Source organism: Canis lupus, chromosome 8 (genome assembly GCF_003254725.2).
Source record: "Canis lupus dingo isolate Sandy chromosome 8, ASM325472v2, whole genome shotgun sequence".
Classification (NCBI taxonomy): domain Eukaryota; kingdom Metazoa; phylum Chordata; class Mammalia; order Carnivora; family Canidae; genus Canis; species Canis lupus.
In genome coordinates this window covers 65,183,526-65,208,723 of record NC_064250.1, presented here as the reverse complement: position 1 = coordinate 65,208,723, position 25,198 = coordinate 65,183,526, and the positions used below count along the sequence as shown (strand labels likewise).

Here is a 25,198-nt window from a genome sequence, read left to right as displayed (position 1 = left end):
GTGAACAGGATTCAGTCTCTGAGGTAACAGAGCCTCTAGTATGGGTCTGACTGGTCATGCATTGTCTCTGGTTTAGATGCTCTGACACTTCATTCGTGTTATTGCTTCAGGTTTGGACTTCTTGCTCCTATTGTCTTCTCACTGTTAAGGTGATTTATGAGACTCCCTCTCTCTACTGTTTATTCTCTTTTAAAAAACATTCTCCGGTTTATTAAAAGTTATTTTGAATTATCCCTTTCAAATTGGATCTTTCCATGTTAAAGTCATGCTCCCATTTAAAAAGCATGGTCTGGATTTCATGAATGCACAGTTCACTAAAATGATTAAGCACCAGTGCTGGAGTTGAACCCCATGAATCTTCACTTAGTAGATTTCCCCTGTTGTGTATGCCCCCTGATGTCTTTGGGTGTCTATTCATTCCAAGCCACAAGGCTCTGACCTCCAGCTGCTTTGTGCCATGGAGTGGTTGGTGTAGCTGCCAGATTTGAGCAGTTCCTACTCTGCAGAGAAAGACTGCCTCTCCCCAGGCCTCACTGTAGTGTTCTTAGCTTCTGAATCTTCTAGGGTGCTTTCTCTCCACCATCCCAGCTTACCATCCTGGCTTTGAGACGATGGCACATTTATTTGTTTGCCAGTAGTTGTTGGGGTGGTGATGATGCTAACAGCTTAAAATGTAATAGCTTCCAGGCAGAAGGTAGAACAACAGCTGTGTTCTGTTTCTGCTGTAAACTGTAGTGTGTTTCTAGGACAAAATCATGCTAACTAGTTTACTTCTTAGAGTATTTTCAGTTATTTTTAATTAGGTGTTTTGGGTGTAGGTAGATTCCAGTGGTCGTTCATCCTCACGAGGTCCAGTCCTTCCTGAAGCCGACCAGCAGATGTTACGTGATTTGATGAGTGACGCTATGGAAGAGGTTGATCTGCAACAGACTGCTACGTCTACGCAAGCCCAGGCTAACGGTAGGACAGGCCAGGTCTTCCTCCCTGGGAGCACTGGGGCCACACTTGAAGCTTATGTTATTTGTCTGCTTATAAAATCTGCAGTGAGCAACTTATTAAAGAAAAGACAAGTCCAAGTTTGGGTAGATATTTATTAGTCAATCCACTTGTGTGATCAAGCGACTAGTAGATAAATAACCACTGGCCAGGGTGTTGTGGGGGATACAGATTAAATGAAAGACAAAGCTTATCTTTTCTGTTAGCTTAGAGTTTCGTAAAACAGATTGGCACCAAGCCAGACTGATGCTCTTACTTAGAATGATTGAGAAATGACATGAGAAAGTGCTTGGGAGTGGGTAACGTTCTCAACTATTGGAATTGTCTCATTAGATTTCAGTAAAAGTGAGAGGAGTTGGCTTTTAAAGAGTGGTATGTGGGAAAAAAAAAGTGGTATGTGGAGTGGGGAGAGAAGGTAGTCTTGGCAAGATCATGAATGTTGAAAGAGGCGCAGAAGCCTTATCTTACAGCTTTGGCTCTTACTGGAACAACAACTCCCTTCTCATTGGAAAGAATTGGCCAGCAAAGGGAGGGACCAGCCAGTGGGAGAGCCTTCAAAACCAACTGGAAGCATCTAAGTACTTTGAAGCATCTATCTAAAAATATTTTTTTTCTAATTGGTTGAACAAAGTCATTTCTATATGTTATGAAATCTTAATTTTTAAAAATTATCTCCTGGTATCACAAAATTTATGGTTAAATTGTTGATTTCATTCTAATTTAGCATAAATTAGAACTCAGGAACAAATAGGAACTTTTAGCAGCTAACCTACTTCTGTGGGAAAGAATATTTCATGAATATTTACTGAGCAGCTTCAACTCAGGTGCACTGGGCACTTTTTTTCTTTTTTTTTTTAAGATTTTATTTGTTTATTCATATAAGAGAGAGAGAGAGACAGGCAGAGGGAGAAGCAGGCTTCATGCAGGGCTCCTGATGTGGGACTTGATCCCAGGACTCCAGGATCACACTCTGGGCCAAAGGCAAGTGCTAAACCACTGAGCCACCCAGGGATCCCCCAGCACTGGGCACTTATAAAGGATGAGTAACTCCAAGGTGCTGCCATAGAAGAATTTAAAATCTGATCTATGAGCCTCTTGAGTCTAAGATGTCACTTTATTCATCTTCACATTCCGAGTCCATATTACAGTGGTTTGGAATGACCGAATGGAGAAAGAATTAGTGGATCTAATATGTAATAAAAATGTATATTCACATTCCAGATTTTGGCACATGTGCAGTCTTTTGTGAACCACATTAAGAGCTCCCTGAGAACAGGTGGCCTATTTGGGTATCGAGCGCCCTGTTGAGTAGTCTGTTTATTGTAGGGGACCACTCCCTGGCCAAGGACCCACTTGGACACTGTTTCTGCCACCTCCCCTCTATAAGCAGAGATTTCCTATAGTTTTAGGGGAGGCTCTGCCAAATGTAACCAGTTGTTCCTCGGTGTTGTTCCAGAAGTTTCCAGATCTCTGCCCACAGGACAGAGTTGTCAGTATGCAATTCTGGTTTAAACAAAACTCTAGTCAACACTAACCAGCTGCTGCTCAATTTCTGAGCTGCTCTAGTGCGAAATAACGAAGAGGAGACTTGCTATGACTTTATGAGACCGTCATTTACTGTTCTCATAGAGAACTTCAAACTTATTATCACTCTTTTTATTAGTAGTCAGAAGGTTATTGTAAGAAATGAGATGTAGGTGAAAACTGTGTCTGACATGTAGTTAAAATGTTTGTTAAGTGTTATTGTTGATGTTTCAGAATGTGCCAGGTTGAGTGTTGTATTCTTTTTTACCTAGGTGTTTTGGATGAAAAATCTCAAATTCAGGAGCCTTGTTGTTCAGACCTCTTCCTGTTTCCAGATGAGAGTGGGAATGTGTCCCAGGAGCCTGGCCCTCCTTATACCTCATTCACACCCCACTCGATTAGTGATGCAATGGCAGGTGTGCCTACTGAGAATGATGACTTTTGCATTCTTTTTGCACCAAGAGCAAACAGTCAGGTAATAAATGGATAATACAACTGAGGCCTTTAGGTAGTGTTACAAATTGAATTGACCAAAGGGTACCTGAGAAGGAGTCTCTAGATTTTTTTTTTTTTTAAATAATTCTTGGCACTTTACAGTGACTTCATTTTGTAACTTATTATTGAGGCTTTGCAAATGTTTGCTGTACTTCACTATTTATTTCTGTGACACATTGCTCCAAAACTCAAAGATGCTCTATATTTGCAAAATTAAAAAAAAATTTATTTAAAAATTTTTTTAGATTTAAATTCAAGTTAGTTAACATATAATGTATTAGTTTGAGGGCAAAATTTTCTACATAGATTATTAAACTACAGATGTTGAATGTAGTAAGATAGCTTTTAGGGCAAGGAAATGGCGAAAGGAGTGCTATCCAGAGTTGCTAGTCCAAGAATTGGGAAAGGTAAGACGTGGTTTGTGTGAAGACTGATGGATGGTTGATGAGTGTAATTGCCATGTGAGAGTCATGCTCACATTTAAAAAGTATGATCTAGATGTAATGAATACACAGTTCAACTAGAATAGTTAAGCATTAATGCTGGAGTTGAACTTCATGAGTCACCATTTAGTCTATACACATATTAAACTGCTTACTAATAACTTGGTGAATGTATTTGTTTTACTTCATCCTAGGAAATTAAAAACATAAAAGCAGTTAAACATGGTAATTTGGTCAGTATATTGAAGTATGTTCAATTTGGAAGGTAGTATTGATTTTGAATTAAAGAACTATACACACAGACACACATCCACAACAATACACACCCACTAAATTTGTGCCTTTTTATTATCAAATAGTAAAGGCCAAATTGAAGAATATGAAGACTCCTTGTGGAGTGATTTACATAGAACAGTAATTCCATTTGATGCTGAATAATGCAGGGTATGCAGTGTGGTATTAATGTCAGTACTTGCCCAATTCATATATTGATATTAGAAAGAATGCAGAATCAAGAAATTTTGAGTTATGCAGTATTAATAATCAGTAATTTCTGAGACAAGACTGTGTGTTCCCTGTTTATTTTAGGATAAGGAAGAAGAGCCCATTGTAAAAGTAATGGTTGATGATGCAATTGTAATAAGAGAGAATTACTTTAGTCAGCCTGTTAAGAAGACCGATACAAGCAAAGCCCCATTGCATTTTCCGGTCCCTGTCATCCGCTATGTTGTTAAAGAAGTCTCTCTTGTTTGGCATCTTTATGGAGGAAAGGATTTTGGAACAGCCCCTCCTACTTCTCCAGCTAAAAGTTACATGTAAGTTGAATTCTACATAAGCTTATTTATTTTTTTACCGGCACTATATTCTTTTCATAGAGAAATACATAGAATTTGTCATTTTAAGAATTAAGGCGCCCCTGGGTGGCTTCATTGGTTAAGCATCTGCCTCTGGCTCAGGTCATGATCTCAGGGTCCTGGGATGGATCCCTGCATTGGGCTCTCTGCTCAGCAGGGAGTCTGCTGCTCCCTCTGCTCATGCGCGCTCTCTCTCTCAAATAAAATCTTTAAAAAAACTTTTTAACAAAGTAGTATTGAAAACTATGTAATTTAGGGGCAACCTGGTGGCTCAGTGATTGAGCTTCTGCCTTTGGCTTAGGTTGTGATCCTGAGGTCCTAGGATCGAGTCCCACATGTGGGGAGCCTGCTTCTCCCTCTGCCTGTGTCTCTGCCTCTCTCTCATGAATAAATAAATAAAATCTTTACAAAGAAAGAAAACTAATTTAAATGTTACTCTATTAATGTTAAAGCTTTTCATTTCTAAACATCGTTGCATTGTTTGTATATTTACTAAAACGTGACTTAAGTGATTGCCGTTCAGCAAAATATTTTGGATATTTACCAAGTGCCAGAGCTTGTGTTAGAGGCACATTCACTAAAATGAGTAAGACTCAGAATCTGCCCTCTGTTCAAAAGGATCATTATGTAAGCAGATGAGGGCAATGAAGTGAAGTGTATGCCTCGAGAGGCAGGGACCACGCCTGGCCCTGAATCTCCTGCATCCAGTAGACTGCCAGGCAAGAGGCGATGCTCCTGAAGTACTTGTTAAATGAGTGCATTGTTCGGGGGGGTCTAGAAGAGGTCTACAGAGACTAGGTGCAGTGGGGTGAATATTCTTATCAGGGTGGGAGGATCAGAGAAGGCTTCAGGGAATGATAACCTCTGGCACAACAGTGTATAGACTTTCTATTTAAAAGTGATTTTTAAGAACTTACAACTTCAATTCTCTTCTGTATTGATTGGGATATTTAGGATTTGTACTCTGACTGTAAGAAGTTTCTGATGTACTAAAGAATTTCTCAAGAGTTCTCATTTTTACATGTCTTGTTATATGAATGCCAACACCATAGTTAGTTTTTCCAGAGTCGTAAATATTTAGCAGGCAGATGATTGCCACAATGGCAGTAATAAAATTCACGTTCTCAGTGTCTCTAAAGCATAAAGATGTAGATTTGATATAGAGAAACAGTTTGTGGCCATGTGTTGATAGTTCTATAATCTTATTTTCTCTTTTTATCTTGCTGTTTTTCCTGAGGTTATTCATTACCTTTCTTTAAATATTTCCTTTAACAAAAGGTTTATTTATTCTTATTTTTTATTTTTATTTTTCCATTTATAGCAGTCCTCACAGCTCACCTTCTCACACACCCACAAGGCATGGACGCAACATGGTATGTGGGGGAAAAGGAAGAAACCATGACTTTTTAATGGAAATACAATTAAGCAAGGTAAGGTGGCATTTTGAAAGGAAAAAGCCACTGAAGTAAGAGCATTAATAGTGGTTCTTTGGTTACTCCCCAACCTTGTGGTCTTGAGTCATAAGTCCCAGCCCTTTGGATTGGAAAAGTGCAGGGGGTTTGTAGAACTTTTACTTTTTCTTTCTCAGGTGTTCTGAGAAGTTTGAGGGGTTTTGTTTCATTTTTGTTTTCCCAGGCTGTCCCTAGAGAAGTCTCTTTCAGAGTTGAGCAAGCATCAGAATCCTCTTGAGGGCTTATTAAAACAAGTTGCTGGGCCCCAGAATTTCTGAATCAGTAGGTCTGAGGTGGGGCTCATGAATTTGCATTTTTTTTTTTTTAATTTATTTATGATAGTCACACACACAGAGAGAGAGAGGCAGAGACACAGGCAGAGAGAGAAGCAGGCTCCATGCACCGGGAGCCCGATGTGGGATTCGATCCCAGGTCTCCAGGATCGCGCCCTGGGCCAAAGGCAGGCGCTAAACCGCTGCGCCACCCAGGGATCCCTGAATTTGCATTTTTAATGAGTTCCCAGGTGATTCTGATAATACCTTTCCCAGGACTACACTTGGGAAACCACTGCCCTGGGATATGTCTGGAAGGGCCTGCTATTGGATAGGACCTGTGTGATCAGATCCTTCATGAATGTCTAGAGACCAGTATGTTCAGGTCACCAATGACATTATATGCATTCAATTCTTCCAGCTTATCTGGGATTGTGCCAAGTGTCATATATATATTAGGGTACTTAACATGGAGATATTGTAGTGATGAAGATTCCATGCATTTGCTTGTATCCTTGCCCCCCTTTGGAACTTGAGCCCTGCCTCCACTGGTTCTTTCTCAAGTGGTTTCATAGGTATGCAAGATGATAATTTTGTGTATTATTCCTATGGAGGGTTTTGCTTGAAAAGGATAGGGATTTTGCCAAGATTGAATAAGAAATGTCATTTGAGCTTATCCTCGTGTGGTGGGGCATACGTAGATCAATATAGTGAACAAATGAAGGAATGTTCTGTTCTCTGAAAGTGGAGTGGAAGCTGAGAATTCAAAGAAAATGATGGGTGATACTTTGCATTTTAAAGAGGAAAAGTAATTTAAATAAAAGGTAAAAATTGTTGTGTGTGGTTTTTTTGTCTGTGTAGGTGAAGTTTCAGCACGAGGTCTACCCGCCTTGCAAGCCAGAGTGTGATTCTGGCCTCATAGAGCACCCAGTCTCCCGGCAGGTGTTCATTGTGCAGGATCTTGAAATTCGAGATCGTCTGGCAACATCACAAATGAATAAGTTTTTGTACCTGTATTGTAGTAAAGAAATGCCTCGAAAAGCTCATTCCAACATGGTAAGATTTAAGACCTCATGTTTTCTGTTGTGTATTTTTCAAAAAGTGTGTTTATTGTATCTAACTGCAGAAGATTTAGATTGGAGAAAATTGAAGGTTTTTTTTTTTTCATGCTAATATGAAAATCCCTTTTAAATATGCCGCTTAATGTTTTATTATTTAAAAATTATTTTACATGTCACTTTTAGGGTCCATTAATTATTATTGCTGACGATACATGAGGAAAACCAGAAGTCCATAGTGATCTACACAAAATATTTAGTATTGCTGGAAGTTTTCCGGATTTCTAACACTTTCTGAATTTTAGTGGAATAGGAATGATTCAGGATTGCTGGAAGAAATGTCCTAGAAAGCCATCTTTGGAGGGTGGCTCTACAGGTTCGCTTCAGGGGCCCTGTGGGCTCCCAGGACACTATGTGTACAGCACTGTCATTTGCATCTTTCCCACTAAAGAGAATCCATCTCTCTCATGAGGTTTTTCCGGGAGTGTATGACCCAGAAAAGTGTGATTCAGGCTTTTAAGGAAAAGGGGGGAAACCATTCCACTATTAGTTCTCCTCTAAAGAGTAACATTGGGATTTTTTGTTTGTTTGTTTCTTTTCTTTTCTTTTTTTTTTTAAATGAAAACAAGGTTGTAATTTCATTGGGGAAAAAATATTCTTCTTATCTTGTAGCTGACAGTGAAAGCATTACATGTGCGACCGGAGTCTGGCAGGTCACCACAGGAATGCTGCTTGAGAGTATCCCTAATGCCACTTCGCCTCAATATTGACCAGGTTTGTATTGCATGCATCGTCTATGAAGTTACGCTTATATGTCCCAGATTCAGAAGGAGAGGTGTAATTTCATTGAATTAAAATGTTTATTGTTACTTAACTGTTAGGAAAGTTACATAATTAAAGCAGAGTTCTGCTGGTAAGGAACAGGGCCAATTCATCAGGCATTTGGGATCTGAACTGTTGGAGAGTAAACATTAGTAGGTGTTGTGCTCCGGTCTTCTCATTTTCTACGTGACCTAGCACTCACTACATGCTTCCCATTTTCCCATGCTCACGTACGCACACTCGTGAAGGTACTCAGGTATTTTCAGAGAGTAGGAAATGACTTCCTGACATCTGTGATGGAAAGATCAGAGGGCTTGTCTCTCTCTATTTTTTTTTTTTTAAGATTTTATTTATTTATTCATGAGAAACACAGAGAGAGAGGCAAAAACACAGGCAGAGGGAGAAGCAGGCTCCATGCAGGGAGCCCGACGTGGAACTCCATCCCAGGTCTCCCAAGATCACACCCTGGGCTGAAGGTGGCGCTAAACTGCCGAGCCACCAGGGCTGCCCTTCTGCCCTGGGCAAGATGACAAATGAGTAAATTTGGTACTTAAACGGGTCACAACAGAGATTTGTGGAAAGGCATAAATCCACTTTGCCATGTTCTAGCAAATATTCCATCAAATTATTCTGGGTTTTGCTTTGACTCAGCTGCTTAAAACTTAGTTGGTGCCTCTTATGCAGACTTGACTCAGGGTGTATGAACACGTGATGCTCTGCCGTCGTGCACTATAGCAGTGAGGCATATGGGCTGGGGAGTCAGACTGGGGTTTATACCCACTGTTGTCTTTCCCTAGTTAGGTGGCTTTGGGGAAGTTACTTCTCTAAGCCTCACTTTCTTCACTGACAAAATCCAAGTAATAGCAGTAGATACAGCTTCATTTTTTTAAAAAAATGAGGATCGAATGAGACTAGCATTTATTAAATATTTAGCTTGGTGCCTGGCACAGTGTTAAAGATCAGAAGTTGTTAGCTGTTGTTCTTATTAACTGAAGCACGTCACAGCTGACGAAAATAAATGGAAAATAGCCTGCTTTTGAAATAACAGAATTGCCCTGTTGCACCTTATATTGGTGTGAAAAGTAGAGTATATGTGGGATAGCACTCTTTGCTTAAGTGGTGTAGATTCATAATGTTGACTTGTTATTTAAATAAGAAACAGAGGAGCAATTTTCATCTAGGGAAGGGCAAGTAGATGATGAAGGTCGTGTAACTGGGCAGTTTGAGAACTGAACTGTGAAGAGGCCAGTTTTCCTGACTCTTCTAGTCTGGTATCTATTTCAGTGTTGTACTGTCTGGAAATAAGTGTAGGGAAGATATGCTTGTTAATCCCAAATGATTTGTGGAATGCCAGCCTCTTTCCAGGTCCTATAGTAGGATGCTGAGGATACAAAGATAAGTGAACATCCCCATCCTAAAAGATCTATGTATGGGGTAGATACTGACATAAAACAGATTACTTTAATACCTTGTGGTGAGGACCAGTGGTAAAGATAGACATAGTCTATAGTCTATAGTATGTCCCAGTAGAGGGGGCTCCAAAGCCAGGCAGGGAATTCAGAAGAATAAGGGGTAATCAGGAAGGGCTTTCTGAAGGAGATGACACTTGAAGTGAGTCTTAAAGGAATGCAGGGTCTTATGGAATGTGGTGGAGTTAGTTGCATTAAGATTTTTGTACAGGCACTGAAGGCCTAATTCAGGTTGTGAGAAGAGATGTGAAGCTGTTCTGGTAAGTTATGTGCTTGGCTGTGGCTGGAGATGGTGAATACATAGCAGTACTAGTTTGCACATTTGTGGGGTTTTTTTTTTTTTTTTTTAGCATCATTACTTGATTGCCTCAATACGGCATTTTAATTATTTTAACACTTTAAGTCTTACTGTACTGTTAGTATCTTCTATCATAGGACCTTAAATAAACTAGAAATAGCTATAGTTGAAGTTTGTAAAAATAAACCAAATTTTTTAAAGTTTTAAGAAGTTGATTGTATGGAGGTATAATTTGCATATAATAAAGTGCCAGGATTTTCGGTGTAAGGTTTGAGCTTGACAGGTACACGCACTTGAGTAACCACTGCATCAGTTGAAATAGCATCCTCTGTTCCCCTCAGAGTCATCCCCTCCCCCTCCATTGTGGTTGGTCTCCACACCCCCTAAAGCCACCATTGACCTTCCTATCGCCATAGGTTAGCTAAATGGAAATGTATTTGGCTTCCTGTGCCAGGAGCTTCATCTTTGTGTGATCATCTGAGGCATATCTCTTCATTTCTTTCAGTCTGTTCATTGTGCTGAGTACACATTTCATTGTATGGCTGTGCCCCAATTTGTGTATCCATTTGGGTGGTTTTCTTGTTTGGGGCTGTTACAAATAAAGCTGTTATGAAGTTTGCATACAAGTTTTTTATGGACCTATGTTTTCAGTATTATAAACAGTTTCCAGGCCATAAGGTAGATAGGTGTTTGAGCATTGTAAGAAACTGCCAGTTTCCCACCGTGGTCATACCCTTGTGGATTCCCTCCTTGAGAGCTGCTGCTACTTCACATTCTCACCAAACCTGATATTTTTAATTTTAATGATTTTTATTTGGTGTTCATTGTGGTTTTAATTTGGATTTCCTTGATGACTAGTGATGCTATAAGCATCTTTTTATATGCTTGACAATTGTATACCCTTCTGTAAAGTGTCTGTGTCTTGCTAGTTTTAAAATTAGATTGTTTTATTGAGTTGTAAAGAGTTTAGCAGAAATACCAGATCAAAACTTCTGAGAGCATAATGAAACGCTGATGATTAGTATCTCCTCTTCTGTTGTTTTGTCCATTTGTAGTGAAAGTGCGCACACACACACAAAGCCACTGTTTCTATAGTCTTTTTTTCAAGAGCAATTTATACTTGGAATTTTCTTGTGGGTTTAAAAAAAATTTTTTTTGAAGGCAGTTATAGAGTCAAAGCATTTATTGCATTAAAATATCACCATCTAGTGGTCAAAGAGTAACATTTTAGGTATTAACCTTGTAAACATCTAATATTTGATATAAATATATATCAAATGTGTAGGTATATGTACACACATGTATCTATATAGTAATATGTGTGTAATGTGAATAGCAAAATATATACATATATAAATGTAAAGCATAATGTAATGAGCAATTCTATGAACTCACTGCCTTACTGTGGAACCAAAATATTTTTGGTACTGTTGAAACTACTTGCTTGTTTTTCAGTTTCATCCCTCAGGCTCCCATATGCAATGGTGGCTAGAAAAATACCTTTCTTGTGTGGGAAATATCAGAAAGGGAGACAGAACATAAAGACTCCTAACTCTGGGAAACGAACTAGGGGTGGTGGAAGGGGAGGTGGGCGGGGGGTGGGGGTGACTGGGTGACGGGCACTGAGGGGGGCACTTGACGGGATGAGCACTGGGTGTTATTCTGTATGTTGGTAAATTGAACACCAATAAAAAATAAATTTATTAAAGAAATACCTTTCTGACTTTCATCATTTATGCTTCTGACCAATGTGATTGATAGTTGATCAGATCCTTTGGAATTACCAAACTTATGGCATACTGTGAAATAACATGACCCTGTAATTCCCCACCACACTGCATTCTGGTACAATATTAATGTTTTATATTAAAGAATTTTTTTAAATGAAAGGGAAATACAAGAAGAGGCTCAGGTATTTAATTTTTGTATTTTACAACAGGGATTTGTTAGTATGAATGAGGTAGGTAAAATAAAGCTGCTAGTATTGGGACAATGTGGCTTGCTTGGACAACATTAAGACAAGTCCATGCAGTTTTGTCCTTATATAATTTCAAAAGACCACACACTGGGTGATTTTTACTGATTTTAATTTTGAAGATCACATCCAATGAAGAAAATGTATTAACGCAATATAACAGTGGTAAAGGTGGAAATAAGATAGATCTTGCAGGGTACACAGAAGTATCTAGTCTGCCAGCTGCTATTACTTGTGTTGGTAATATCCCCACTACCAGTTCAAGTGAGAAGTGATGTTGAAGAATAAGAACATTGTATTTCTAAGAAAACTGAAGTGTACTTTGATTTAGAAATAGCTATGTAATTTTTAATTTCTCTGTGTCTTAATTTCACATCTATAATTTTCTCAGAGTTGTGAGAATTAACAAGGAAGTGTGTGTGTGTGTGTGTGTGTGAGTGAGCGAGCGAGCGATGGGACTAGGAACAGTGCCTCACACAGAGTAAGAACTAGCAAATTATAGTGCTGGATGAATAATGAGTAAAATATGGGACCTTAAGATACTTTTTAGTTTTAGAAATAGATGTCTCCCCTCTCCACCTCCGCCTTTTGCTTATAATTACATCTTTTCATTTTAGGATGCCTTGTTCTTCCTGAAGGATTTCTTCACAAGTCTTTCTACGGAAGTAGAGCTTCTAATGGCTCCAGATCCAGAAGGTATTAAATGTGTATAGTTTGATAAAGTCTGTAACAAGTACTTGGATTGATTTTGATTGTTATGAGACCTTTTTGAGAGTGTACTTACAGTCTTTATTTTCATTTATATAAATGTGTTTTGTATTTATTTTTTTAATATTTTACAAATGCAGTTTATGTCAGAGTAATAATTTAAAAGGCAGAAGTCAATTTTCTCTGTAGCAGTAATTATGTTTATTAAATGAAATGTAGCAAAACAAGTTAAATCCACATTAATTTTAAATGGTTGCTCTGTAGAAGGGTTCCTCATTTTTCAAATGTGCATATTACTTTTTCAGTTAAAAAGTCTCCTGGAGCTGATGTTACCTGCAGTTTGCCAAGGCACTTAAGCGCCTCCAAGGAGCCAAATCTAGTTCTGTCTTTCCCTGGGCCAAAGCAGCCTTCCCAAGATGATAGTGCCAATTCAGCGGAAGTGGTTAATGGGGAAGAAGAGAAGGACTTCTCAGCTGAAGAAACATCATTTAGTGATCAGCCCGTGTTTTTTAGGTAAGTCACTTGATTTTGATAACAAATGAAGTATTTTAGAGCTTTGTAGTTGGTTATTGAATGTGTTCATGTACCACTAATCATGAGGTTACAACAGGTTTTCTTTGTGCTGTCAAACAGTAACTGGTATCTACGTGTGGGCTCCATGCATCATGCACCCCTTCATGCACATAGTAACCCTGGTTCAGGAGTCCTTTCTCTTGATTCTGGAGCAGAAATATTCTTTTCCTCTAGCTGCTTCATTTTTCCTCCTGTCCCTCTTCCCAGTTTCTGTTACAGCTTATTTGTACCTCCTGATGTCCTTTCCTCTTTTCCTTTACACACCTGGGCTTCCCTGTGCTCCCCTTCTCCCGTGTGGGAATTTTCTGTCTGGTTTTCCATCTGTTCTTCCCCATCACTGTTCTTTCCTGACCCTTCAGTCTCTGGCTCAGTGGGCACTCTTAGGAGAGACAGGTCTGCTGTGCTGGTGCTGTGTGCTCTCACTATTGCCCTACAACTCAGCTAGCTGCTTGCATGCTGGCATTTATTCTCATTCCCAGACCCATTCATGTTTCCCGTCTTCATTCTTTCCTGGCCTTTCATGGGGGGCTTGGAGTCTTGGCTCTGTCGGAAGGAGTAAGGAGGAAGACCCATGCCACCAGTATTGTGAGGGGCAGTTAGTTACTTCCCCTCATTTCCTGTACTCTCGCTGATATCCATGGGCCTCACATTCTGTCTTTTCAAGCCGACTTTAGGTTAGACATTAGGTATGGCCCAAAGCACAATTTAACTATTTAAAGTGCTTTCATGTTTTATATATCTTGTATACTGTAGAAAAGAGAAAAAAAGAACTATGAGAATTGGAAAGATCCTGGGATAGAGGGTCTCTGGCAGTTCTAAACCTTTTACCAGGAAAGAAGAATCTCTTTTATTATTTTCCCACATTGATCTTTAAAAGTTTTTTGCTACCAAAAAATTGTGTATCAGAAGTAGGAATTTGAATTCTCATTTTATATTAATCACACCTGAACTCTTTGTTTTTTGTGAACACTGGATAACCAGTCCAAAGGAAATTGAATTGTTAACAGTTGTGGTCTGAAAACAAATAAATTTGACACTTTTTTGTCAGTTTGTGTAGTCTTAGGTAAATGTTGTGGGTTTTTTTTTTTTTTTCCATTAGACTATTTAAAATAGCTTATGGATTTCTGTTTCTACTCTCGAAAGCTCCTAGAAGTCCTAGGATGCAGGAGTGGCAGTCAGTGGTATAATCCAGATTACTCACTTCACAGACAAGGAACTTTAATGTCCAGAGAAATAAGTTGACTTGCTCAAGACCACACAGCTAGTGGCCGAGTCAGGACCAAAACATTGATCGTAATCCCCAGTCTAGTGCATTTTCTAAGTGACGGTCCAACCATTCCACAAATATTCATTGAGCTCTTCTTACTCTGTGTATGCCAGGTTTTGGCACAGTGAACAAAATCAAGAAAAATCCCTATGTTATTGAGCTTACAAATAATTATCTGATCTGTCATATTATGTACCATGAAGAAAACAAAGAATAAGAAAGGAAGAGAACCAAAATGCCCAGAGAACCAAATGGAGATGGGTTTTTGGAAGATGAATTACCTGGGGTCTCAGGCTTCTTTAGTAACTAATGTTTAAATACAGCATTTCCATTTCACTGTGGGCTAAATTAGACTTCTGTGGAATGGCTTAGGATATAAATGCAGACATTAATTCTGTAGAAAAACTGTGTTTTGAGTCTAATTTAACAGTCCAGTTTTGGGAAGCCAGCTCCTTTTGTTTGTTGTATACCATTGGTATATAATTATGATTTCATTCTCACAGAATTCCCAATGTTTGTGTGTCAAACATTAATTTCAAGAATGCTCACTAAAATTTACCAACATAGGTGGCATATTAAAGATTTACTAAGATGTGTGGTAGGCTCAGAGTTTAAGTTCTTTCTCATGGTACACCACATATACCTGGTAAAACTGAGATTTGTGGCTGGCTTTTCTAGCACTTTCTGCTTCGTGATGGAGCTGAAATAAATCCCCCCCCCCCTTTTTTTTTAAACTTCTTGGTAATGATTATATTATTTGGTTTAATCTTGAAGGTTGCTTTTATTATTTCTCCATATAAATTGAGAATATCTGCCAGAATAAATTCTTCAAGGGTAAACATCTAGTAAGCTAGATGTTTTTTGTGAAGATTTAAATAAAATAAATACAACGTATAAGATGATTAACATTAGTTTAGTAATATTACTTTAAGAAAAAAGTAGAGCTAAAAGACATTGCCCTTTATTTAGGCTTTGAGATCTTCACATTATTAATCTTGTGGCTTTGTTTTTATTATCCATTTGAACAAATTATATCTAATCTCAACTATTAGTACTTTTGAATATAAGTAACTCTCCTCCTTTTTTTTTTTATCTTCAGAGAATTTAGATTCACATCAGAAGTACCTATTCGACTTGATTATCATGGCAAACACGTATCAATGGATCAGGTTTGGAAACTTTATATAAATATACTCTATAAGATTATCTCCCTCGTTTTCTCTAATGGAGTTAATTTTTAAACTTTTCTCTCACGGTTTATATGTTTGAAATGACATGCAAGATTTTAAAATTTAACTCTTTCTAAAGTAAACATAATTTACTTTAACCTGTGAGTAAAATTTAGTATAAATTGGGTTATATATATTATTATGTATTTTTTTTTGCTGTAAATATTTTGTTTTAGCTGCATTAGTGAATGAATATTACTTTGACTTGCCCAAATAACTATTTTAAATGTTAGCTCTTAATTACACATTAATCTGGCTTTTTAAAATTTTTAAGGGTACACTAGCTGGGATTCTGATTGGTCTGGCCCAGTTAAACTGTTCAGAACTGAAGCTAAAGAGGCTTTTCTACCGGCATGGGTAGGTCAGTTTAAATCCTATAAGGCTTTACGGTATAGTGACTGCAATTAGTTTACAACACATCAAACATTGATTTTTCTTAGCAAACATAAATCATTATTTTACATTATTGTGTGCAGAGAGCTCGTTTTCAGAGGAGGCTTACTGATTAGGAGCTACTAATAACAGAGTATTTTTCAAAAATAGCTATAGTTATTTTTTAATAATTTCCCGAGTCATAAAAATTCATTCATTTAGTGAAAAGGCTGGAAGTTCACAATATAATGACTGTTAATAGCTGAGAACCATGTAGCAATTTGTAGACATTGAGTTAATCCTGTGCTAGAGCTTTAAGGGTTTTATTGTTTTGAGAGAGTGAGCGTGCACACGTGCGTACATGCAAGTGTGGGGAAGAGCGGAGGGGGGAGGAAGGGAGACAGAGAATCTCAAGCAGACTTTGCATTGAGTATGGAGCCTGACATGGGGCTCAATCTTAGGACTCTGGGATCATGACCTGAGCTGAAACCAAGAGTCTGCTGCTCAACCGACTGAGCCACCCAAGTGCCCCCTATGCTAGAGCTTTAGATGTTCAAGAAATAGGAACAGTGGAAGAACACATTTATACATGTTACTGAAGCCTTGTAGAAATTACTAACATTAAGCTGGATTATATATATGTACATATACGTGTGTGTGTGTGTGTGTGTGTGTGTATATATATATTTAGCTCAAACATCTATACTATTTTGTCTTTGTAACTGGTAAATTTTCTTTTAAGTTAAAAAATCCCAACATATTTTTTCCCCCAACATATTATTATGCTAAGCGAGATAAGTCAGAGAGACAAATACTGTATGATTTCACTCATGTGATGAAGATGAACATACGGGAACAGAAGGAAAAATAAAATAACAGAGAGGGAGACAAACCATAAGAGACTCAACTCCAGGAAACAAACTAAGGGTCTCTGGAGGGGAGGCAGGGGCTGGGGGCAGTGGGGAATGGGGTAACTGGATAATGGGCATTAAGGAGGGCACATGATAGAAGGAGTACTGGGTGTTACATGCCAGTGATGAATCACTAAATTCTACCCCTAAAACTTAAAAAAACAAAAAACCCCAACTTACCTGAAACTACAAATTTCTTTCTTTTTTCTGTATACTAATAGTTATTTGCTCTAGCTTGCTAGGTGTTGACAAATTGTTTTCATATGCAATCACCGAATGGCTTACTGACATTAAGAAGAATCAGCTACCAGGAATCCTGGGAGGTGTGGGGCCTATGCATTCACTAGTACAATTAGGTGAGTTTTCTTTTTTAATCAAAAGATGATTTATTGCTTGATCTGTGATTCTTAACCCATTTGGAGTTATGAGTGCCTTTGGGACAGTCTCTGTGAGGACATGTGTGCATGACCACACATGTAAGAGCACTTGGCATCCCATTTGAGGTTAAAAACCCCAGGGTTAAAATGATGGCAGGGTTCTGATCTCCAGCACTCCTGCTGATCTCTCTGTATTGACTGTTGTTCTAGTGCAAGGCCTAAAGGACTTGGTCTGGTTACCGATAGAGCAATACCGGAAGGACGGTCGTATTGTCAGAGGGTTCCAGAGAGGCGCTGCCTCCTTTGGCACCTCAACAGCGATGGCTGCTCTTGAGCTCACAAACAGAATGGTTCAGACTATACAGGTATTCTCCACAGACTGCCTTACTTACTGTACAGAGAGGAATAGCTACTGTAAAATGGTTGTTTTTTTTTGTTTATTAAAAGATATTTTGATTAAAAAAGTATTTTTAAATATACAAATGTTGAGAATAGAGGTTTTATTTATGATTTAATGTTTTTGTTTTATTGCTCAGCTGTTCAGTGTTAAGTAATTCGTAATTAAGTAATATAAATTCTCATTTATATGAATAGATCATAGCCAAATGTGAAGAAAGCATTACAGATCAAACAGTAGACGAATTAAGGTTTGTTAAGTATGAGGCTCTGGTTGACCTTATCCAGTTGTTCACAGACAGGGCATTCTGATTCACCTGGTAACATGGAGAGTGTTCTCAGAAGGACAGAGGAGCGACTGAGAAAGTCCCCTCAATCCATGTACTAGTTCTCAGCATGCACTTCTATATTCTTGTTCTAAAAGTGCTAAGTTTTTATTGTGAACAACTCCTGATACTGCAGAAGTGCCTGCGTTAGGGCCTGCAAGTCCCTCTGTTCTTCCTCACTCCCGATGAGAAGTGCATTATTGAAGCATAACTCTGCAGACTTCCTTCTGATTCGTTTCTTTCTTTATGATAAAATGATCCAGGCAGCAGCAGAGACTGCTTATGATATGGTATCTCCTGGGACCCTTTCTATTGAGCCCAAGAAGATCAAAAGGTTTCCTCATCACCGCTTAGCCCACCAGCCAGTGGACCTGCGAGAAGGTGTGGCCAAGGCCTACAGTGTTGTGAAAGAGGTGAGTGCTTACCTGAGTGGGCGGGCCAGAGCCAGCTGGCCTGCTTCCTGGCTTTTAGCACTTTAAAGTTAGCACAATGCCTGCCTGATTTAATCTACATTCATTTGAAAAAAATATTTATCCGCTTACTTTGTGCCAGCAAAGTAACAGCAACTGTTAAAGGTAGGTGGTGTTCCTCACTTGCCCATGAGGACACCAGCTCAGCAGGAATGGCTCCCCAGTGTAGTCGGGTGAATCACTCTTGGGCCACGATTGGACCCTGGGAAATCGGATCTGCCATGTGGTTCTTTCTCTAAAACTGTCAATGTGAAGAATGGGGTGAGAACGGAAGGTGAGAACAGTGAGCGGGATTGAGATAGTAGGGTGTGCTTGATTAGATGGAATCTGACTTCTGTGTTAAAAACTTTTTAAAATAGAGGCTTCCTACATGGTGATAATTTGTCTTTTCCCTTCTAGATGTTAGTAATTCAAAAGATTGAGAGAAAACATTCCAGATGTTTCACAGATACGCTCGTCCTTTAGACCTGGGCGCTCGGCACAGCAATAGATTATAGGTCACATCTGGCCCAGACTTGTTTTTTGTGGCCCTACTAGCTCAGAATTATCTTAACAATTTTAAAGGATTGTAAAAAATGAAAGAAAAAGCATATGTGATAGAAACTGTATGCCCACAAATATTTGCCATCCTTTCCAGAGAAAGTTGGCTGATCCCTGCTTTACATCATTCCCCTTGGTGGCAGACAGGTAGCTGTGGTGAGGGTGGCAGTGGTCCAGGCATGCTTCCCGAGCACTGCATGCCTGCCGTGCTGTGCCACGGTCTCTGGGTGCATTGTGTCATTGAAGTCTGACACTCACCACAGAATTTTAATTCCCCATTGAAAGGACTTGACCAACAAAAGAATGAAAGAAAGGACTGCTAAGGTAACACACTTAAGTGATGGAGCTGAGATATTAATTCACTTGTGTTGTCTCCAGACTCAGTATGGTACTCACTCTCACTACATTATAATCAACTAGTACCTGTTTATTATTTGTGGGCTAGGGAGGGGAGCTGAGAGAGGAGGGAGAATGGTGATGGGGATGAGTGGATCCAACCATGAGCATTTTCTTTATTGTTTTGGTTTCTCTTATTGTCGATAGTTTTAAAAATAACACTTGTTTTTTTGTTTTTTTGTTTTTTTTTTAGTTCTGTACTTTTTCTTGGTATTACATATTTTTGCTGCCGTGTCAGGAAGAAATGATACTCTTGTTAGCTTGTCGGAACGATGGCTGGGTTCTGGGTTCAGACAAGGTTCCTCGGTTTCCCTGGAGAGCCCAGAGTTCCTTGTTGCCACTCACTGAAACGGTCACAAAGTCCCTCGTGTACCCTGAGGAATTGAGTTAGACCAATGGGAGATTCAAAAGTCACGTGAAGTTTTACCACTTTGGCTTGATTGACACTCTTATATATTCAGCTTTAAAGCATTTTAGCAGTCATGATTATTTTAATGTTACACAGTTTTAAGAAAATGAAAAATGCTACAGAAACTTTTTAATTTTTAAACATGTCCCTGCTTTATGTTCTTAGAATTTTTTTCTATTTAATTTATTAAGATGTTCTATTTAGCCTTTTATCTTAATTGAATATTCCATAATTATCTTTTCTAGTACATAGCCAGTAATTTAAAAACAATTTTCTGGAGCTTCATAGGATTCGATTTTTCTGTTACAGTTGAATCAAAGGAACTATCACCGTGTTCCTTTTGTGATTATATTTATTCTAGAAGCTTTGTTTGCTAAGTTTAACTAGAGTGATTAATAGTGCCAGGAAAGCTACTCTTGGATCATTAAATATTTCTTTGCACTTCCCTACATGAACTGGTAGCTTAGCTACATTTTCTACATGCACATGTCACAACAAAATGCTAAATCATAATAATTGCCTCTTATTTTCCCTTACAATTATAATTTTGTCATAATTATCCGGGGTTATCTCAAAAGCACAGTGGGTTTTGTTTTGTTTGTTTGTTTGTTTGTTTTTTGTCTTGTTACAAGCATAATGTTGATGAACTCTGCTAAAGTTGTATACAATAGGATAATTTAGAGATTTTTCTGACCTTCTTTCCTCTCCCCCCTTTAGGGACTTACAGACACAGCTCAGACGATTTATGAAACTGCAGCACGAGAACATGAGAGCAGAGGCGTCACTGGTGCTGTGGGCGAGGTCCTGCGCCAGATTCCTCCCGCAGTGGTGAAACCTCTGATTGTGGCCACAGAAGCAACATCAAATGTATTAGGTGGCATGAGAAACCAGATTAGACCAGATGTTCGGCAAGACGAGTCACAGAAATGGCGCCATGGGGAAGACTGATATTTCCGACACAATTCTTTATGAAGATATTATGAGGGTGGAAATAAGGAGTGATGTCCCATTGGCAGCTTTAGAGGTTATTCATTTAACTTTATTGTGCTCATCTCAGGAACAAAAGCATTTCTTAGCTAAATAATTTAATATCAAAGCAACATGCAACCAAAAACTTGTGACATTTTAGGGCTAGTTTGGTACTTGCCTAGAGAAATGTTTGGTGGCTAGTGTCAAAAGTCCTTCAGTGTTTGCTGCCAAGTGAGTGGAATCCTTGCTTTTATTAAAATGGCTGTACTTCTCCTTGGTATAGATAAGAGATCATTGGAAGCCTGTTACAGTACAGAGTGCTCAGAAACATTTGCGTACTTTGAAAGCACTATTTATGTTGCCCTGAGGAGTTGATTTATTTCTCAAGGTTTAAAAAAGAATCACAGCTTCAAAACTCTCATTGAGAATGAGAGACAGAAGCCACAGGGAAAGCACAGCAAATAGGATTTTAATATAAATATCACTGAGGAATAAATAACTTAGTCTGCTGGATTTAGTGTCCGTGCACTTGAGAACATTATTTCCATTCCCTCAGAAAATCTTTCTGTGGGCATTTGAGGACGTGAATGTTGCAGACATGTTCTGTTGTGTTGCACTTTATCGTGTGTGTGTGTGTGTGTGTGTGTCACGCGCGTGCGCGTTTAGATTAATACAAGTCGTGATATATTCGTTATGTAATTTACAAATCTTCACAATATAGAGTAAGACTGAATGTTTTTGGCAAAGGAAGCTAACTCAAATGTAACTTCCGTTTATTTTAAGTATCAATGAAAATATGCGTTCTATAATGAACTGGGGCCCATATGATTGTTTATGCGTTCACTTTTGAGCGTATAGAGTGCAAGCTTGTTAGGAATGTGTGGAAAGGGAGATTGGAAATGATTTTTACTTTTCTGAAATTAACCAAAAATCCTCCAAATATGCCCTAGTCAGCTATTTCAAAGTACCGTTTTTACTTGGTTAACAATGTACGTTTTGATAACCTGTCAGGAATGAATAAAGTATTTTTATTTAAAGGTAAAATTGTTTTATGCTTCCATGAATATTTTGCTTCTCTTAGAGCATATTCATAGATGCAATACTGGGATCCCTCCCAAGACACTTGGGAATACTTTCTCAGAACTGATTTTGGCTGATATCAAGTAAATCATTACCTAGGAGCGAGAGGGAAATTGTTAAGAACTCACTTTTTGCTTTAGGTTAATCTAGCAGAAAGAAGTGCAAGGCTTTGTGTTCATCCACTGTTTAAAGTTGAATGATGTGAATTCTCATTTTCTGAAGTGGGGAGAATGCCATCAACATCAGTTTGAATTTCAAAACTACAGTTTAGGGTTTAAAAAAATGATCCAGAATCAATTCCATTCTCTAGATTTTCTGAACAAGAAAGCAATGTAAAGCAGACATCTGGACATTTAAAATTTATAAAAATTGCATTAAACAGCATTTAATATTTGTTTCCTTTTTACTGCTGAAAAACTTTAAAAAGGGATTGCTCAGACAACCATGTGTTCAAGTGTCATGGAACCATCTATTACTCTCTCCAATTAAATGGAACCCATGTAGAATGTGATCCTGAGTAAACAGTAGCCACGCCTGTTCACTATCACGAAGGCTCAGCCTGCTTGGGGGCATGTTTTGACCACCTTGCTCACTGACCCCGTGATTCTCCATGTTTCCTTAAAACAGCATAGTAGGTATGTTATCTCTGATGGTTAATCAAATTGAACAGCCCTTGATCAAACTTAAAGATACAAAATCTCTTTGATTTTTAAATATATTTTCTATAGTTTTACTAATTATTTAAGTTCAGTTAGATATAGCATAGGGGGAAAGAGCCCTCCTCATCTTTGCACTTGGAGTTGCAAACAGACCTGTCTTTTGACAGATTCGGTGTATAAATCCTATTTTAACATATATCTTCATAATGTAATCTCCATGGTCCTTTCGCTCTCTGTGCTCCTGTACCTGCTAGCCACAGAATCTGGGTTTGGGAACCAGAAACCTGCCTCAGAAAGGCTCAGTATCAAGGCTCCGTGTGTTGCCAGTTTAACCGAGATGCTCTTGTTTTGAGGTGTTGATGTAAATTGTGTTTGAACACTTCTGCATTATTAAGTATCCTCAGTTTTTTCTTTTTTAAAAATGTCTTTTCCAGCTTTATGTCACAGTGACATAGTAAGAAGAGGGTCAGGGAGGACCCTTGGGCTGCCAGGTCGGCACTCACTCAGTAGATAACTTGGCCAAGACGTTACATTTCTCTAAGCCTCAGGGTCTGTCTGTAAACTAAGGGGTTTTGTATGATAAGGCCCAGCAGAGGTTTTTGGATGTTCAGGGTGTGTGTGTGTGAGAGAGAATGATGGTGTGAGATGTAGTGCTCAGTAGAGTGTTCCAGACTGGTGACACCTCAGGTGGTGGCGCTGAAGGGGAGCATTGAGGTCACACCACACACGGTTGCCACGGCCCCAAAGAACTCTTGGATCTCCCAGAGTACTGCGTGTCTGAGTGGCCACAGTACCTGTGTGGTTGACTTTTGATGTGCTCTTCTGCATGGAGTAGACTGTGTTTGTCCACTTGTCACTGCATGGAGGCCGTACAGGTGTCTCCCCCAGGAGTCCAGGTGAAGCGAGGTTTAGAACAGCACAGTGTTACAGAGACTTGTGAAGACCACTTTATAAAGGCAGTGAAGGCCCTGGCAGTCCCTCCTCTTGAATGGCGTGCACCCTCAGTGTCCCTTCCTGTCTCTCCCCAGATCGCTATTATTTACGAGTAGAATATCTTGTAATACTTGCCTTTTAGGATAGACGTAATACAGCATTTCTTCTGGGCATAGCAATAAACTTTCATTTTAGTGAGGTTTGGGTCTACTTTGGATTCCCACTTTAAGCACATGTATTTAACATCAATATTTTTATAATGCAAGACTCACTTTAGGAAATCTTGCCAAGTCGCAATGTGCCTAGAATAGCATAAATACTAAAAACCAGTGTTTCCTGTGTCACTTTTAAATGGTATTAAATATTTCCAGGAGGAATATTTCTGGTCCTCTCATTTAAAAAAGGGTGTTCTGTAGGGTCGGTTCCTTTGTTCAGTTTCAGAACCGCCTAGACCACCGTGTCTGCTCCGGTGCAGGGGCCGCTGGTCCAGAGGTGTCCTGCCTCCCACGGGTGGGTTTGGGATTGGGTTCTGGGCACTGTGTGTACCCAGGCCAGAGCGGACAGGCGGCAGGCAGTGCTGACTTCCAGCAGTTGTAAATGAGCACCCTCCACTACGTGGTTTCAGGGTTAACAACTGTCGTAACATTAAATTCTGTAGATGTGAAAAGCATCGTGACTTCAGAGAAATCAGTGGCCTTTGCTTCCATTTTCTTACACCTGCATCGGATCGTATTCCTCAGAGAGAGATGGGGAGGCGTGTGGCAGGGCTGGTGTTCATGGTGAGCAGTTACTCTGTGTCCCCTCACGTCGTCTTGACCTACCTAAGACATTAGGGCCGGTGTCCATAAAGTTCTTTGAGCTTGAGAGTAAGGGACCATCAAAAACAAAGTGATACTCTTTTGTACCTGCAGATGCATCCATTGGACGTACCAGTTAGTGTCAAGTAGAATAAATCAATTAGAAATTTGTGAATCTTAGGTTTAACTAGGAAGGTTATTCGTATAGAGTATAGTTCACGTAGGGGGGGAAATCTTTTATCAAGCAATCTTCTGTTTACTGGAAGGTATAGTCAGTCTTTCCAGAGAAGCCTAGTTGAGTGCTTTAATGCCAATTTATTTTTATCTCCATATTTCCAGGACCTCGTAGGCACACCACCCCCTTTAATAGTCCTCGTAAAGCAGAGCTGCCGTAAGTCCCCACCTTCCGTGGGGAGTACACCTTCCTTAGATCCTGTTACTGTATGTCAGACACAGAAAAGGTTTTTCTAACGCACTGTCAGGACGGGCTGCTTTGGGGATGGGAAATTTGAGTTTCAACAATTCACACTTTGAGATGTCGGTGGTTTTCAAAAAACACGGTGTTAGGGATTTTTGCCTCCCGTACCAACCGTGGGCACTGTGGTCCCAAGCGGGTGGCTTTGTAGCAGGTGCCAGAGTGCTCGCCGCTGTGTGTCACGAGATGGCAGATGTGTCGTCGGCGGGCCCCGTGACCCCTCTAGTGCTGCGGGCGGTGGAAATAGCGGCCCCTCCTTTAAGAAATATGTTTACTTTGCCGTTTCACATGTATTCCGTACCTATGACATATGGCAGCTTCCAGCTTCCAGTTGGATTGGTCTTACATTGTAGAAGTCGCCGGTCACACGGGACTGGTTGCTCTTTCACTGTGGAATTCGGGAGGGGCCCCGAGTTCGGCTCTTCTGCGAATCCATCCTGAGTTACTTTAGAGACTGAACTTAACCTCACCACGGTGTTGTATCCTCGTTGCTAAGTTTCCTAATTTCCCTGCTTAAGATAATTTTGGATGTGAGAATTTAAGAATACTGCTGCTGTACGAGTATTTTTGTGGAAATGTAACTTGTCAGTGTGACTATTGGAAATATTATGAAATGAGTACCTTGGAAGAAAATTAAAATATTTACTCTTTGGA

At 39.3% G+C, this 25,198-nt stretch overlaps 1 protein-coding gene across 6 annotated transcripts in view; it reads left to right on the top strand.

Moving 5' to 3' along the window:
- Positions 1-25,198, top strand: part of ATG2B (autophagy related 2B) — a 71,571-nt gene extending 46,373 nt beyond the window's left edge. For 3 of the 6 annotated variants that reach the window (XM_025443806.3, XM_025443809.3, XM_025443805.3), the window contains exons 29-42: positions 819-960; positions 2,793-2,995; positions 4,047-4,273; positions 5,634-5,742; positions 6,897-7,091; positions 7,766-7,867; positions 12,275-12,353; positions 12,671-12,878; positions 15,305-15,374; positions 15,709-15,791; positions 16,952-17,073; positions 17,305-17,459; positions 18,080-18,229; positions 20,349-25,198. In XM_025443806.3, coding sequence (XP_025299591.1) covers positions 819-960; positions 2,793-2,995; positions 4,047-4,273; positions 5,634-5,742; positions 6,897-7,091; positions 7,766-7,867; positions 12,275-12,353; positions 12,671-12,878; positions 15,305-15,374; positions 15,709-15,791; positions 16,952-17,073; positions 17,305-17,459; positions 18,080-18,229; positions 20,349-20,579 — 2,076 coding nt within the window. In that variant the 3' untranslated portion in view covers positions 20,580-25,198. Of the gene's footprint in view, positions 1-818; positions 961-2,792; positions 2,996-4,046; positions 4,274-5,633; positions 5,743-6,896; positions 7,092-7,765; positions 7,868-12,274; positions 12,354-12,670; positions 12,879-15,304; positions 15,375-15,708; positions 15,792-16,938; positions 17,074-17,304; positions 17,460-18,079; positions 18,230-20,348 lie in introns of those variants that run through there. The other 3 variants (XM_025443808.3, XM_025443810.3, XM_025443811.3) reach the window with 2 other exon arrangements.